Source organism: Oncorhynchus keta, chromosome 7 (assembly GCF_023373465.1).
Source record: "Oncorhynchus keta strain PuntledgeMale-10-30-2019 chromosome 7, Oket_V2, whole genome shotgun sequence".
NCBI lineage: Eukaryota > Metazoa > Chordata > Actinopteri > Salmoniformes > Salmonidae > Oncorhynchus > Oncorhynchus keta.
This window is the reverse complement of record NC_068427.1, coordinates 15,899,434-15,914,772: the sequence shown is the minus strand read 5'-3', so window position 1 is coordinate 15,914,772 and position 15,339 is coordinate 15,899,434. Positions and strand designations below refer to the sequence as shown.

The 15,339-nt window shown below is 40.0% G+C and overlaps 1 protein-coding gene across 1 annotated transcript; it reads left to right on the top strand.

Moving 5' to 3' along the window:
• Positions 1 to 5,961: 5,961 nt before the first annotated feature.
• On the top strand, positions 5,962 to 13,652 carry LOC118386487 (CD276 antigen homolog). The gene is made up of 5 exons (XM_052522047.1): positions 5,962 to 6,318; positions 9,189 to 9,581; positions 9,779 to 10,042; positions 10,310 to 10,408; positions 10,512 to 13,652. The coding sequence occupies exons 1-5, from the start codon at positions 6,279 to 6,281 to the stop codon at positions 10,559 to 10,561; spliced, it is 846 nt and encodes a 281-aa protein (XP_052378007.1). The 5' UTR covers positions 5,962 to 6,278; the 3' UTR covers positions 10,562 to 13,652.
• Positions 13,653 to 15,339: the final 1,687 nt, after the last annotated feature.

Here is a 15,339-nt window from a genome sequence, read left to right as displayed (position 1 = left end):
ATATCATTTATACGTCCAAATGGACGTAGCAAATTCATATTGCCCCTTTTAAGTCTATCAAAAGTGTGCAAATTTGAGCATATGTCCTTTAGGCCAATGGATAAAAAAAGTATCAGCATGAATTAGATTGAGCAATTAAAGCCCCTTTTCTATTTCGTAGGCTTGGATCCTCACTATGCAGCTGTTGCATGAGTGCATTTTCCACTGGCGGTCCACTGGTTTCAAAAGCAATGATTGATAGACAGCTTAAACTTCGCGCAATTAGCTAAATGAGAGAGCAGCTATGTGATTCACATCAATGCGCTATGTAGATATCAATAGTAAGTGATATCCGTAATGCCGTAGACTACACCACTGCTGTCATCCTCACCTCCAAGCGTTTATTCAAGTTGAATAATCTTTGGATGCCGACAGCAGTCGCACCATTGAAAGACATAGCTTGGACAGTAGCCTACAAAAGCCTATTCCTGCTCTTTTCCCACGATCCGTCATACACATTTGGTGTGTCATCATAGTGCTTTCTGACTTGTAATGGTTTCTGACATCATAGTGGTTTCAAACTTAAACTTGCAACTTTTTTCAATGCTGATTTGAATGTCATTGAAAAAACAGAAGTGTCAAAGATTATTTTCAAAAACATCATTACTGAATTTAAAAGTAATCTTTGAAGTAATCAACTAGTTTTTCAAAAGTATCTGTAATCTGATTACAGGATTTTTCTGGTAACGTAACGGATTACAGTTTCCTTTTTTGTAATCCCATGCATGTAGATTACACGTAATCTGTTACTCCACAACCCTGTCTGTAAGGTCCCTAAATCAAGCAGTTAATTTTTTACACAGGTTTGACCACAAAGGCCAGGGAGGTTTTCCATCACCTCACAAAGAAGGGCACCTATTGGTAGATGGGTAAACCAAAAAAATTACACTTTGGATGGTGTATCAATAAACCCAGTCACTACAAAGATATAGGCACCATTCCTAGCAGTTACTGGACAGGGAAGGAACTGCTCAGGGATTTCACCATGAGACCAATGGTGACTTTATAACAGTTACAGAGTTGAATGGCTGTGATGGGAGACCATTGAGGATGGATCAACAACACTGTAGTTACTCCATAATACTAACCTAATTGACAGAGCGAAAAGGCCGAAGCTTTTACAAAATAGAAATATTCCAAAACATGCATCCTAATTTCAACAAGGCACTAAAGTAATAATGCAAAAACTGTGGCAAAGCAATCTTTTTTTTTTTGTCCTGAACAGTTCCACTCTCGATGTTCAAGCATCATTAAGGACTAGGGAGTTTTTCAGGACACAAAATGTATGGAATGGAGTTACAGTACACAATAAAGACACCCTTATGAAAAATGTAGTTTACTTCTTAAAGGTACTTTTTAAAAAAGTAGATCAAGGGGCCTCCCGGGTGTCACAGTGGTCTAGGGCACTGCATCGCAGTGCTAGCTGTGCCACCAGAGACTCTGGGTTTGCGCCCAGACTCTGTCGCAGCCGGCCGCAACAGGGAGGTCCTTGGGGCAACGCACAATTGGCTTGGCGTCATCTGGGTTAGGGAGGGTTTGGCCGGTAGGGATATCCTTGTCTCATAGCGCACCAGCGAATCCTGTGGCGGGCCGGGCGCAGGGCACGCGAACCAAGGTCGCCAGGTGCACAATGTTTCCTCCGACAAATTGATGCGGCTGGCTTCCGTGTTGGATGCGCGCTGTGTGCGGCTTAGTTGGGTTGTGTTTCGGAGGACGCATGGGTTTCGACCTTCGTCTCTCCGAGCCCGTACGGGAGTTGTTGCGATGAGACAAAATCATAATTACTAACAATTGGACACCACGAAGTTGGGGAGAAAAGGGGGTAAAAATAGTAGACCACTACATCCAAAATACTTTGTGATAAATTATCATATCTAAATCTGAAATGCCAGACTACACATTTCAAGAACAGATCTCACTGGAGTCAGATGTTAAGAGAGGTTAAGGAACACATCACACTTGTCTTTATCTCTATAGTTCAAATGAAAATGATAAAATGATCATAACATTGACATGGTGGCAGTGAGGAAGGCTATGTCATTGAAAATTAGACCCATCACAGGAGATAATTAATGTAAAATCAGTTAAATTAAAAATTGCATTTCTAATGGGCATACTATGGCGGAGGGAGGTTAGTGACCAAACATTAAGTGGTTTTAGATGTACAGATTTGAAGAATCTCAAAAATAAAGTAATTTAATGTAAAACGACAGGACCTTTTTGTTTACAGTGTAGTGAGCAGGAAACACCAGCATGACTCAACCAACTCTATAAACCAGAAGTATGAACGGTGAGGCAGGAAAGTCCCAGGCTTGTGTAGGTCTGTACATGAATATGCACTGCCCATATTAGTATTTTGGGGGGAGTCTCCACCAAACTTGTCATCTCTGTTGGGCCAATTTTTATTCCATGCATCACAGAGAAATTTCTCCATTGAGTACATTGAGAGGAACATTTATAAAAATGTCTCCTGAAATTTGGAGTTCAGTTTGAACTCTTGCCTTTTATGTTTGGAAAGTTCTTGCAGTAGTTTTATTAACATACCTGGAGGAGCAAACAGTCATGTGTTCGCTTCAAATTGTCAACGCCCATCAACCCTGTAAAAACCTGCATCTATTGGCAACCAGATGTAACAAACAAAGTGTTGCATGTTCTTACTTATGGAAAAGTGTATGACCACCCAGACTCTTCTTATTAAAACAGCCCACCCCCCTGTTCAAAACTGTTTAACTATTGTCTTTCTCTCTCTATGAGTCAACTACTCACATTTTATACACTGCAGTGCTAGCTAGCTGTAGCCTATGCTTTCAGTACTAGATTCATTCTCAGATCCTTTGATTGGGTGGACAACACGTCAGTTCATGCTGCAAGAGCTCTGAAAGGCTGGAGGACGTCCTCCGGGAGTTGTCATAATTACTATGTAATTCTATGGAAGGGGGTGAGAACCATGACCCTCCTCGGTTTTGTATTGAAGTCAGTGTACCAGGAGGAGGACAGAAGCTAGCGGTCCTCTGGCTACACCATGGTGCTACCCTACAGAGTGCTGCTGAGGCTACTGTAGACCCTCTTTGCAAAATAGTGTGTTTTAATCCGTGGTGGAAAAAAGTACTCATACTTGAGTAAAAGTTAAATGATACCTTAATAGAAAATGACTCATTGAAAAGTGAGTCACGCAGTAAAACATTACTTGAGTAAAAGTCTAAAGGTATTTGGTTTTAAATATACTTAAGTATCAAAAGTAAATGCAATTGCTAAAATATACTTACATATAAAAGTAAAAGTTGAAATAATTTCAAATGTCTTACAGTTGAAGTCGGAAGTTTACATACACTTAGGTTAAAGTGGGGTAATTTCCAGATAAGGGGGGTTTCTTAAGAGAAGCCAGCAGCCATTTAAGGGCTCGGTCTTAAAATGTGTTGTGTGGTTACTACTTATCTTGATGTGTGTGAATTAGGCCATTTTCCTCTCCTGCTAAGCATTCAAAATGTGAAAAGTACTTTTGGGTGTCAGGGAAAATGTATGGAGTAAAAAGTAAACTATTTTCTTTAGGAATGTAGTGAAGTAGAAGGAAAAGTTGTCAAAAATATAAATAGTAAAGTAAAGTAAGTAAAACGACTTAAGTGGTACTTCCAAGCATTTTTACTAAGTACTTTACACTACTGGTTTTAATCGATTGTTTAGTGTCGTGATTATATCTAGAATAGTTTTATTTGAAAACAGATAACTTTTTAAATGTTTTACCATTTTAATTTGTATAAAATTCACTGAGGAGGATTGTCCTCCCTTTCATCCTCTGAGGAGCCTCCACTGGGCAGGTCATATGATGAGGAAAACTACTGACCCTAGGTATTATTCTGCACTTGCATTGAACTGAATTGTGTGATTTTTCGTCCTCAATATGGCGTTATCATGATAAAACTGATTGACTATTTTTTTTGCCCCTCCCCAATTGGTAATTACAGTCTTGTCTCATCACTGCAACTCCGGTACGGACTCGTGAGAGGCGAAGGTCGAGAGCCATGCGTCCTCCAAAACACAACCCAACCAAGCAGCACTGCTTCTTGACACAATGCACATCCAACCTGGAAGCCAGCCACACCAATGTGTCGGAGGAAACACCATGCACCTGGCGACCTGGTCAGCGTGCACTGCGCCAAGACAAGGATATCCCTGCTGGCCAAACCCTCCCTAACCCGGATAACGCTGGGACAATTGTGCGCCGCCCCATGGCTCTCCCGGTCACGGCCGGCTGCGACAGAGCCTGGGCTCAAACCCAGAATCTCTGGTGGCACAGCTAGCACTGCGATGCAATGCCTTAGACCACTGTGACACCCAGGAGGCCCTGATTGACTTTTATGGGGAAAATGTTGAAGTAGAATATTATGATCATCTTGTTGTACATGATGTATATTTAGATATTGTTTTATATTTTCCTCAGAATGTATGTGTCTCGTTTGCTTTATCTTAATAAACAATTCAATTTGTGAAGTTACTCAGATGTTACATACTTTGTTTTGTATCAGTATACCTCACCCATTCTCCACTCTACTGGTAATATTGCATACTGTGTGCTCTGTGTAATTTAAGCAGTGTATTTGTTGGTGTGTACACACCATTGTGCTTTTCTAACAAGAGTTGATGGAACCCCATCAGGGAACACTTGAAAAATATATTTTTGAAAGAAATCTACAAATCAACCTCTTAGATGGTACTACTGCTATGGACACAAACAAGTCAGAAAGCATGCCATTTCGACACAATATTTTTTGGGGGAGTTCAGGTTTGTTTCTACTACTTATCCTCACTGTTTCACGTGGGCTATATTTCTACACCACATTAGAACACATCAAAATAAACCACATGATAAGGTTTGGCTCAGAGTGAATACTGAGCAGTGACTTACTGAACAACCATTTGTACATGAGCTCCTATAAACGGGTCCATTTACTGTAAGCATTGTGTGAACAGAATCTTGCCTTGAATTGTTTGGGACTAGTTACATGTTTCTGATTAGCATAGGCTTATTGTAGTTTCATTTATTTGCTCCAAGTGATAAAACAACAATACAGATAGAAACTAATAAAAAAAAAAGGTTTGTTAAAGAAGATAAATGGCATATACTACGTATCATATGTATCATACAGCCATAGGTGGATTAGGGAGCTATGCAATGAGTCATTGTATAAAGAGAAGGTAATCCGTCAAGTATTAAGTGAGAGAGAATGAGAGAAATACAGAGAGCGAGAGATGGGAGGAGATGGGGGGGGGTGGAGAGAGATCTTATAATTTGTCATTTCTCAGTTGTCTATTATAATTAAGTAATGAACTGTGCATGGATAGTTTCCGTAAGGGAGGTACACGCTTCAGGTGAGTAAGATAAGAAGATGTGTTTGAAATAAGGAGGGGAGAGAGAAGCAACGATATGACTAACAAGCATTCTGACAGAAGATCACATAGAAGGCAGGGCGCGAAAACATGTCAATCATCAAGAGGGCGGCAGGGTAGCCTAGTGGTTAGAGCGTTGGACTAGTAACCGAAAGGTTGCAAGTTCATATCCCCGAGCTGACAAGGTACAAATCTGTCGTTCTGCCCCTGAACAGGCAGTTAACCCACTGTTCCTAGGCCGTCATTGAAAATAAGACTTTGTTCTTAACTGATTTGCCTAGTTAAATAAAGGTCAAATAAAAATACAAAAAAGAGGAGGGAGAGACAGCTCTGCAAAATACATTTAGGTAAAAGGTGAACCTTGATGATCCCAGTGATCTGCGCACTGTTGATTGTGATATTGTGATCTTCCTGACAGGAATGTGTGCCCTGCATGCAAGCAGAAGGAAAGCATTTGCTGAGCAAAAAAAAATCTGCTTCCTCATAACATCCACCTTACGGAAATAGCCTGTGATAGAAACAGAACGTTTTGACTCAGCACACACAACTGGCACAGGTGCATGAAAGAGTGACAGGACAACAATAATGAGACATTGTGGCGAAATGCTACTACTAGTGCGTGTTGAAGTTGTTGTTTGTACAGGAGGATTTTGTAAACATGGATTTGATGGAACGATTGACACCGGAAATGGATAAAGATACCACATTTAAGGAGGAGCCACACTGGAGAGACACCATGTATCTCATTCAACTTTCCTCCCACTTAGGAGCAGGTGGGAACACGGTAGACCGTAAGCTCCAAACTAAAAGGACTGTTTATTTGATTGTTTTTTCATCCATATATCCTGAGTGCAATGGCCAGACTAATATCTATTTGTATTTGGCTGTTATCTGGTAAGTTTTATTCTCTGTTGTGGCGTGGTAGATTTGCACATGATTGTGTCCCTCGTGGCTGTCCCTGGGCATTTTATCCACACGCCTTTACATTCAAATCCAACATATAACACAATGTATAACACAATGTCCCAAAATGTATTGACATTTAAAAAAGAAAATGCTGTTTGGATAGGGCGTGGTTGTCTAAATGCACGGTGCTGCTACGTTAGTGTACCAAGTATTTGTAAGTAGTCTATGCTGGCAGGCTACTGACAATACTGTAATTATAATTGATTGGATTGTTACAGCGCTTTTCCAGACACACTTTTCTAATTTGAGAGAGGAAACCCACCTTGGTCACCCACCTTGGTGATGCCATGGCTGAGATTTTGTACCAGATAGCTCACCACATGCTATACCCTAGGATAGGGGGTGTGGGTTAATAGGAATAACTTGAATCTTTAGAGCCAGACTGGTTATGATGTGATAAAACGATCTGCTTTTGATGCAATAACATTTGCACTGTTAGGAAAATAGAAAACAGCTATTTCTAACCACAAGCTTGCGATGCTTGTTACTCAGTGTTTGTTATCAAAACATTTCTGAACATATGACCGCAAGAGTTTTGGAGGGGAGCAGTGATGCTCAGAATGGTCGTAGCCTGCCTTTCCAAGTTGGTTTTCTGTTGTAGTCCTGCTACAAATGGGATACGGAAACAACTAGCTCCTGTGAGCCTAGTTCACAAAAACAACTTCCAAGTTCAAACGTTATTGCATGACGTTCATCCTATTTCTATAAGATTTCCCAAAATAACATACACTTGTAAAGGTCAGGATCTTTTGCTAGGGTTTCTCTTGATTGTTTTTTGAATAAGCATGCAGAGCAAAGACTTGGTTACGGTCTGCTATTGAAACAAAACATCAGACAGGACATGAAGTAGTGGGGGGGTGATTTTCAAACTTCAAACAGAGATAGTATGAGCTGCACAGTAGTGACTTGACTATACTCTTCTTTCCCAATGCATGGTGCAAACTGAAGGCTACTGTAGCAGTATAAAAGCCACAGCCTGTAAAATGTTCAACAAATAATACACTACATGACCAAAAGTATATGGACACCTGCTCGTCGAACATCTCATTCCAAAATCATGGGCATTCATATGGAGTTGATCCCCCCCTTTGCTGCTATAACAGACTCCACTCTTCTGGGGAGGCTTTTCACTAGATGCAGGGAATTCAAATCAAATCGTTATTGGTCACATACACGTGGCTAGCAGATGTTAATGCGAGTGTAGCGAAATGCTTGTGCTTCCAGTTCTGACTGTGCAGTAATATCTAACAAAAACACTATCAAATTCACAACAACTGCCTAATACACACAAATGTAAAGGGATGAATAAGAATATGTACATATAAATATATGGATGAGCGATGGCCGTACGGCATAGGCAAGATGCAGTAGATGGTATAGAATACAGTATATACATATGAGATGAGTAATGTAGGAAATGTAAACATTATTAAAGTGGCGTTATTTAAAGTGACTAGTGATACCTTTATTAAGTCAATTTATTTAAGTGGCCAGAGATTTGAGTCTGTATGTTGGCAGCAGCCTCTCTATGTTAGTGATGGCTGTTTAACAGTCTGATGGCCTTGAGATAGAAGCTGTCTCTCGGTTCCAGCTTTGATGCACTTACTTTCCATTCAACCACCAGAGCATTAGTGAGGTCGGACACTGAAGTTGGACGATTAGGCCTGGCCCACAGTAGGCTTTCCAATTCATTCCAAAGGTGCTCGATGGTGTTGAGCTCAGAGCTCTGTGCAGGCCAGTTAAGTTCTTCCACACCGATCTCAACAAAAAATTGCAGTATGGACCTCGTTTTGTGCATGGGGGCATTGTCATGCTGAAACTGGAAAGGGCCTTCCCCAAACTGTTGCCGCAAAGCTGGAAGCACAGAATCTTCTGGAATGTCATTGTATGCTTTAGTGTTAATATTTCCCTTCACTGGAACTAAGGGGCCTAGCCCGAACCATGAAAAACAGCCCCAGACCACTATTCCTCCTTCAAACTTTACAGTTGGCACTATGCATTGGGGCATATAGCGTTCTCCTGGCATCCACCAAACCTATATTTGTCTGTCGGACTGCCAGATGGTGAAGTGTGATTCATCACTCCAGAGAATGCGTTTCCACAGCTCCAGAGTCCAATGGTGGCGAGCTTTACACCCCTCCAGCCAACGCTTGGCATTGCACATGGTGATCTTAGGCTTGTGTGATGCTGCTGGGCCATGCAAACCCATTTCATTAAGCTCCCGATGAACAGTTATCGTGCTGAGTTTGCTTCCAGAGGCAGTTTGGAACTCGGTAGTGAGTGTTGCAACCGAGGACAGATGATTCACACTGGCGGTCCTGTTCAGTGAGCTTGTGTGGCCTACCACTTCGCAGCTCAGATGTTGTTGCTGCTAGACGTTTCCAGTTTACAGTAACAGTACTTACAGTTGACAGGGGCAGCTCTAGTAAGGCAGAAATTTGACAAACTGACTTGTTGGAAAGGTGGCATCCTATGACAGTGCCACGTTGAATGTCACTGAGCTCTTCAGTACGGGCCATTCTACTGCCAATGTTTGTCTATGGAGATTGCATTGCTGTGTGCTCAATTTTATACACCTGTCAGCAACGGGTGTGGCTGAAATAGCCGAATTCACCGATTTGAAGGCATGTCCATATACTTTTGGCCATTTAGTGTATATAGGCCCTACTAAGGTAACATACCCCTTTATTTGAAGAATATGATTAACATACAGTATCTTAAAGAGATTGGTACAACTGTCTTATGTTGTCATATGAAGTGTGTGCATTCCTGTAACAAACCGTTTTTTTCTTAAACAGTTGTGGACTCATCTCAGATGTCGAGCCATCCCATCATTGGGATTCTTGGAAAGTCCATCATGTTGCCTTGCAGCCTGAATTCATCTGCACCCGTTGTCCCAGCAAGACTCACACTCTACTGGACAGCAAGACTCAAGCACCAGAAGGACGAGCAAGTGGTCCATGCCTTATACAACGGAGAAGAGAACAACGACCCCCAATTTCCAGTCTACAAAAACAGGACGCAAATCTTCAAGGACCAGCTTTCTTCTGGGAATTTCTCCCTCTTGCTCAAAGATTTAAGGGTTGAAGATGACCTCGCAACCTTTTTCCTCTTTTATCATCAAGAGGATGGAGATTACAACACACTTAACCAAAACAAAGAGATGTGCTTGACCACTGTGAAAGTAGCAAGTAAGACAGTTTTACATACAAAGAATGCCAGTAGTCAAAGGCACGTTTATCAATATTAAATTGTGTGTACAAGACAATGCCCATTGCCATTACGCACCAAATACCTATAAAACAGGAATAACTGTACCTATCACGTATGATTTCCACTATTGTGACTTTGTCTAAGTGCTTTATCTTTGTCATGGTATGCTCTGCAGAAAGCTACCATAAACCCATTGTGACAGTGAACTATGAAGAATGGAAGGCAGAATGCACTTCTCAGGGAGGTTACCCTAAACCTAGACTGACCTGGACCAATCAGAACGGCTTACTAGACCCCGAGGTTCCTCAGATTGTTCAGGATGCAGGAAGTGGAACATGGAACATTTCCAGCACGGCGAACATCACAGAGAATCAGACTGTGACATGCACCATCTTCAACCCGACTCTGAAAGAGACCTTGAACACCACAAGATCAACATGTGAGTAGCCTAAAGTATTATGACAGGAAAACATGTCAACGGATGGTCAATTACAAATAGATTACCGGAGATTAGCTCTGGTTATAGTAAAGCACTAAACAGCTGACACTTAAATCTATCTGGCTGTGATTTTACCCTTAATGACTGCCTATGTGCCAATGACCCAAGTTGGTTGGAAGGATAGGAAATATTAGGGAAACCAAAATGTGCATAACATGACAGGCAACTCTGTTGATGTCCACACTTCTCTTTATCCTCTCCCTACAGGCGAGGAGCAGGAGGGCCTCTCGATCGGCATAAAAGCAGGGATTGGTGTTCTGGCTGTTGCCGTGATTGGGTCTGCACTGGTGTTAGTCTGCTGGAAAAGTGAGTCATGCAATTTTTATCTTTCATCACTGTTGAGTTTCATGTCACAGCGGAATCTCCTGAATGACTATGATGCCATTAAGCATCTCTCTCTTTGTCACAGAGCAACGGAATGGGGGCCGATACACAGGAGATGATCCCACTACGACATAGCCTACTCCAACGTGTGCTTACTACAAAGTGGTAAACTGGTAATGTTGATAAAATATTGATCTATAGAATGTTTTTTTATCATTGTTACCATTTGGCACTTAGACCTTTAATACATTTTGATCCCAGGATGTGACTGAACACAGTGTCATAGTGCTGTTAGGAACAAGGTCACTCAAGAATAGGGTTCTCTAGCTACTAAAATACCTAACCTCAATTTTGATTGATTATTTGTTAGTACAGTTGAAGTCGGAAGTTTACATACACTTAGGTTGGAGTCATTAAGACTTGTTTTTCAACCACTCCACAAATGTCTTGTTAACAAACTGTAGTTTTGGCAAGTCAGTTAGGACATCTACTTTGCGCATGACACAAGTCATTTTTCCAACAATTGCTTACAGACAGATTATTTCACTTATAATTCACTGGATCACAATTCCAGTGGGTCAGAAGTTTACATACACTAAGTTGACTGTGCCTTTAAACAGCTTGGACAATTCCAGATAATTACATATTGGCTTTAGAGGCGAATTGACATAATTTGAGTCAATTGGAGGTGTACCTGTGGATGTATTTCAAGGCCTGCCTTCAAACTCAGTGCCTCTTTCCCTGACATCATGAGAAAATCAAAAGAAATCAGCCAAGACCTCAGAAAAAGAATTGTAGACCTCCACAAGTCTGGTTCATCATTGGGAGCAATATCCAAATGCCTGAAGGTACCACGTTCATCTGTACAAACAATAGTACGCAAGTATAAACACCATGGGACCACACAGCCGTCATACCGCTCAGGAAGGAGACGCGTTCTGTCTCCTAGAGATGAACGTACTTTGGTGTGAAAAGTGCAAATCAATCCCAGAACAAAAGCAAATGACCTTGTGAAGATGCTGGAGGAAACAGGTACAAAAGTATCTATATCCACTGTAGAACGAGTCCTATATTGACATAACCTGAAAGGCCACTCAGCAAGGAAGAAGTCACTGCTCCGCTATAAAGAAGCCAGACTACGGTTTGCAACTGCACATGGGGACAAAGATCGTACTTTTTGGAGAAATAAAAATAGAACTGTTTGGCCATATGACCATCATTATGTTTGGAGGAAAAAGGGGGAGGCTTGTAAGCCGAAGAATACCATCCCAACCGTGAAGCACGGGGTTAGCAGCATCATGTTGTGGGGGTGCTTTGCTGCAAGAGGGACTGGTGCACTTCACAAAATAGATGGCATCATGAGGTAGGAAAATTATGTGGATATATTGAAGCAACATCCCAAGACATCAATCAGGAAGATAAAGCTTGGTCGCAAATGGGTCTTCCAAATGGACAATGACCCCAAGTATACTTCCAAAGTTGTGGCAAAATGGCTTAAGTACAACAAAGTTAAGGTATTGGAGTGGCCATCATAAAGCCCTGACCTCAATCCTATAGAAGATTTGTGGGCAGAACTGAAAAAGTGTGTGCGAGCAAGGAGGCCTACAAACCTGACTGTTACACCAGCTGTCAAATTTCCTATGTGATGCGGAGTTAGGCGCAGGACACAGAAATGACTAATAACCGTTACTTTACTCAAAAACAATATTCTATACAGGAGACAAATAATCCAGGTCACAAATCGAGACAACTTGACAATAACAAACACACACAAAACCAAGGTGGTAACCAGAGGGTTAAATAGGGAACAATGATTATGGAATGGAAACCAGGTGTGTATAATGAATACAAAACAAATAAAAAATGAAACTGGATCGGTGGTGACTAGAAAACCGGTGACGTCGACCGCCGAAGGAACAAGGAGAGGGACCAACTTCGGCGGAAGTCGTGACACCAGCTCTGTCAGGAGGAATGGGCCAACATTCTTATTGTGGGAAGCTTGTGGAAGGCTACCCAAAAGGTTTGACCCAAGTTCAACAATTTTAAGGCAATGCTACCAAAAACTAATTGAGTGTGTGTAAATTTCTGACCCACTGGGAATGTGATGAAAGAAATAAAAGTTTAAATAAGTCATTCTCTCTACTATTATTCTGACATTTCACATTCTTAAAATAAAGTGGTGATCCTAACTGACCTAAGACAGGGACTTTTTACTAGGATTAAAAGTCAGGAATTGTGAAAGCCAAATACATTTAAACTCAGGTTAAGGTGTATGTAAACTTTCGACTTCAACTGTATATACCTCATGTTCTGTTAAAAAAAACACAAAAAAACACTTGATCTCAGTTGAAGCTGACGTTTATCTCAACAAGTAGCAACTCGAAATACAATGGAAATAGAATCACCAAATCACCTAGTATTTTCCGATCAAAAACATATAATCAAAATAGACTGTCCAAACGATACGAATCATGGCTTCTATACTAGACAATTAGTGATGAACACAACACTTTAATATTCACCAACACCCAAATAGGCCTGTCAACATTATTGCAGTATTCTATTCATTTATGCTGTCATTTTCATTTGTTAGTTTCCTCCGTTTTTTCAGGGACCCCTTGAAAGCTCAGTGCAGTCCCAATGCCTCTGGTTAAGAATCACTGTGCCACTGTGCCATTCTGATGCTGTAGGGAGGAACATAGGCAGGGTTGGTCTTAAGCACATCTGCTTTGGGTTTTACAATTCCAGTATTAAGCCTGGTTGACAAAAAAAGTGCAATGATGTCAGTTGGTTTACCTTGGTTTAATCGCTCTCTATTTATTATTTTTATGATCCATGACAATGAAGGACTGAAAATGTTCTTCATGTTCTCTGTTACATTCCTATTCATATGCTTCAAATATTATTGAATTGTATTAATGGGGCTATTCTTGTGTTTTTTACTTAGCTTTCTGTACAGTGGTCAATTTTAGTTATGCCAGAAATGTTCATTGATTGGCAGCTACACAGAATCTGATATGACTTGAAACTTAATAAATGGCAATGATCTGAAACGAGACATTTTGAAATGTTGTACAATACTACTATGTACATTTACATTTAAGTCATTTAGCAGACGCTCTTAACCTATCAAGAGGTTCTTTGTGTTTCAACAGTAAGATTGCATGTTATGTTTATTTTCTTTTTTACCTCATTGAGCTTTTAACCAATAAAAGATTCATCTTGATAGATTTGTTGCTGGTTGGATATTTTATTTGTTATTGTTTTTTCTGTAAAACACTAAAGAGCAATATCCTCATCATCAAAGACAGTTACGGCAGCAATATTGTGTCATTGGTCGTCTTGTATGTGCAGTGATATGAGTAAAAAATAGGTAGGATTCAACAGGGTGTATTTACTCAGCAGTTCAATAGCCTATTACGGAACATTGCCTGGTAAACAACATTATAGTATCCCCTCATGGAAAACAGCAAATGAGCTAATTATAATACACAACGTAAGCACAATGAGTGGATAACAGACAAGCCGTAATTTCAATTAAGATAATGAGCAAGCTAAAATGGACAATGTCCCTATTTGTTCATCATTTTTTAAATGGACAGCAACTGAATTCAGAACATGGGCCGTTCTTACAGTATCCTCCCTACACACCAAGTCAGAACCGTAGAATGATTAACGGGTACAAATAAACAGACAATGAAAGCTTTAAAAATATTTTATGATGACATTTCTCTAAAACTGGCTGTAGGCCACATGTGCACCACCAAGTCAGAATTGTAGGCTAAGTTCTGATAGGGAGAGCGACCAAATTCATAGGGTTAGACACGTGCTATTACCAACATACACTTAGTATTACTTTCTTCGCTACAGTATACATATCTCCCTGGCCTATTTTTGGACTCACCGTTTTGCTAAGCTCACTTGAACAGGAAGGTGGCGTGGCGTTAATTATTTTTGGCAAAGTTTTTGTCATCAAACTCTGTCATCAACGTCTGGCATTCTCTGGATTTACGGTGCTTTCTAGAAAACTGGAAACTAAAAAAAAAACAAGGTCGAATCATGACGTCAGTGATCTTCAGGTCGATAAGTTGGAGCTAAATTAGAATTCCGAGTTGGATGTCCTTTCAAAACAAGTTTATTTTCCCTGAGATCCCAGTTGTCTTGAAAGCATTGAAGTCAGAGAATGAAGCCAGTGAAGAACAAACACCATTGTAAATACAACCCATATTTATGCTTATTTATTTTATCTTGTGTCCTTTAACTATTTGTACATTGTATATATATATATATATATATATATATATATATATAATATGACATTTATAATGTCTTTAACTTTAACTATTTGTACATTGTATATATATATATATATATATATATATATAATATGACATTTATAATGTCTTTAACTTTTAACTATTTATATATATATATATATATATATATATATATATATATATATATATAATATGACATTTATAATGTCTTTACTGTTTTGAAACTTCTGTATGTGTAATGTTTACTGTTCATTTTTGTTGTTTTTCACCTTATATATTCACTTTGTATGTTGTCTACCTCACTTGCTTTGGCAATGTTAACACATGTTTCCCATGCCAATAAAGCCCTTGAATTGAATTGAATTGAATTGAATGCCCAGTTCCGAGTTCCCAGTAGAAGTCATCCTGGAATGACATTGTGGCCAATGTATTCAAACTTTTTTGGCTAATGGTTTTACATGTGAATGTTTATCCTTTTAAGCATGGAAAAGAGACCCTTTCAGACATATGTTTTAAATCCTTAAACCAAGACTTGAACCACACACCTTCTCCAATGAATAGCAGGAAAAAGTAAAAGTTTGTAAGGGTTTTAGGTGACAAGACAAATTTCTAATTTCTTTGTGGTTGAAAAGGCTG

What these genes read in the sequence shown, in the direction of transcription:
- LOC118386487 (XM_052522047.1), top strand. Translation starts at nt 6,279, where the DNA reads ATGGCCAGACTAATATCTATTTGTATTTGGCTGTTATCTG. An exon ending in TTGTATTTGGCTGTTATCTG is followed by an intron (nt 6,319 to 9,188) that starts GTAAGTTTTATT and finishes TTTCTTAAACAG; the next exon opens with TTGTGGACTCATCTCAGATG. An exon ending in GAACACCACAAGATCAACAT is followed by an intron (nt 10,043 to 10,309) that starts GTGAGTAGCCTA and finishes CTCTCCCTACAG; the next exon opens with GCGAGGAGCAGGAGGGCCTC.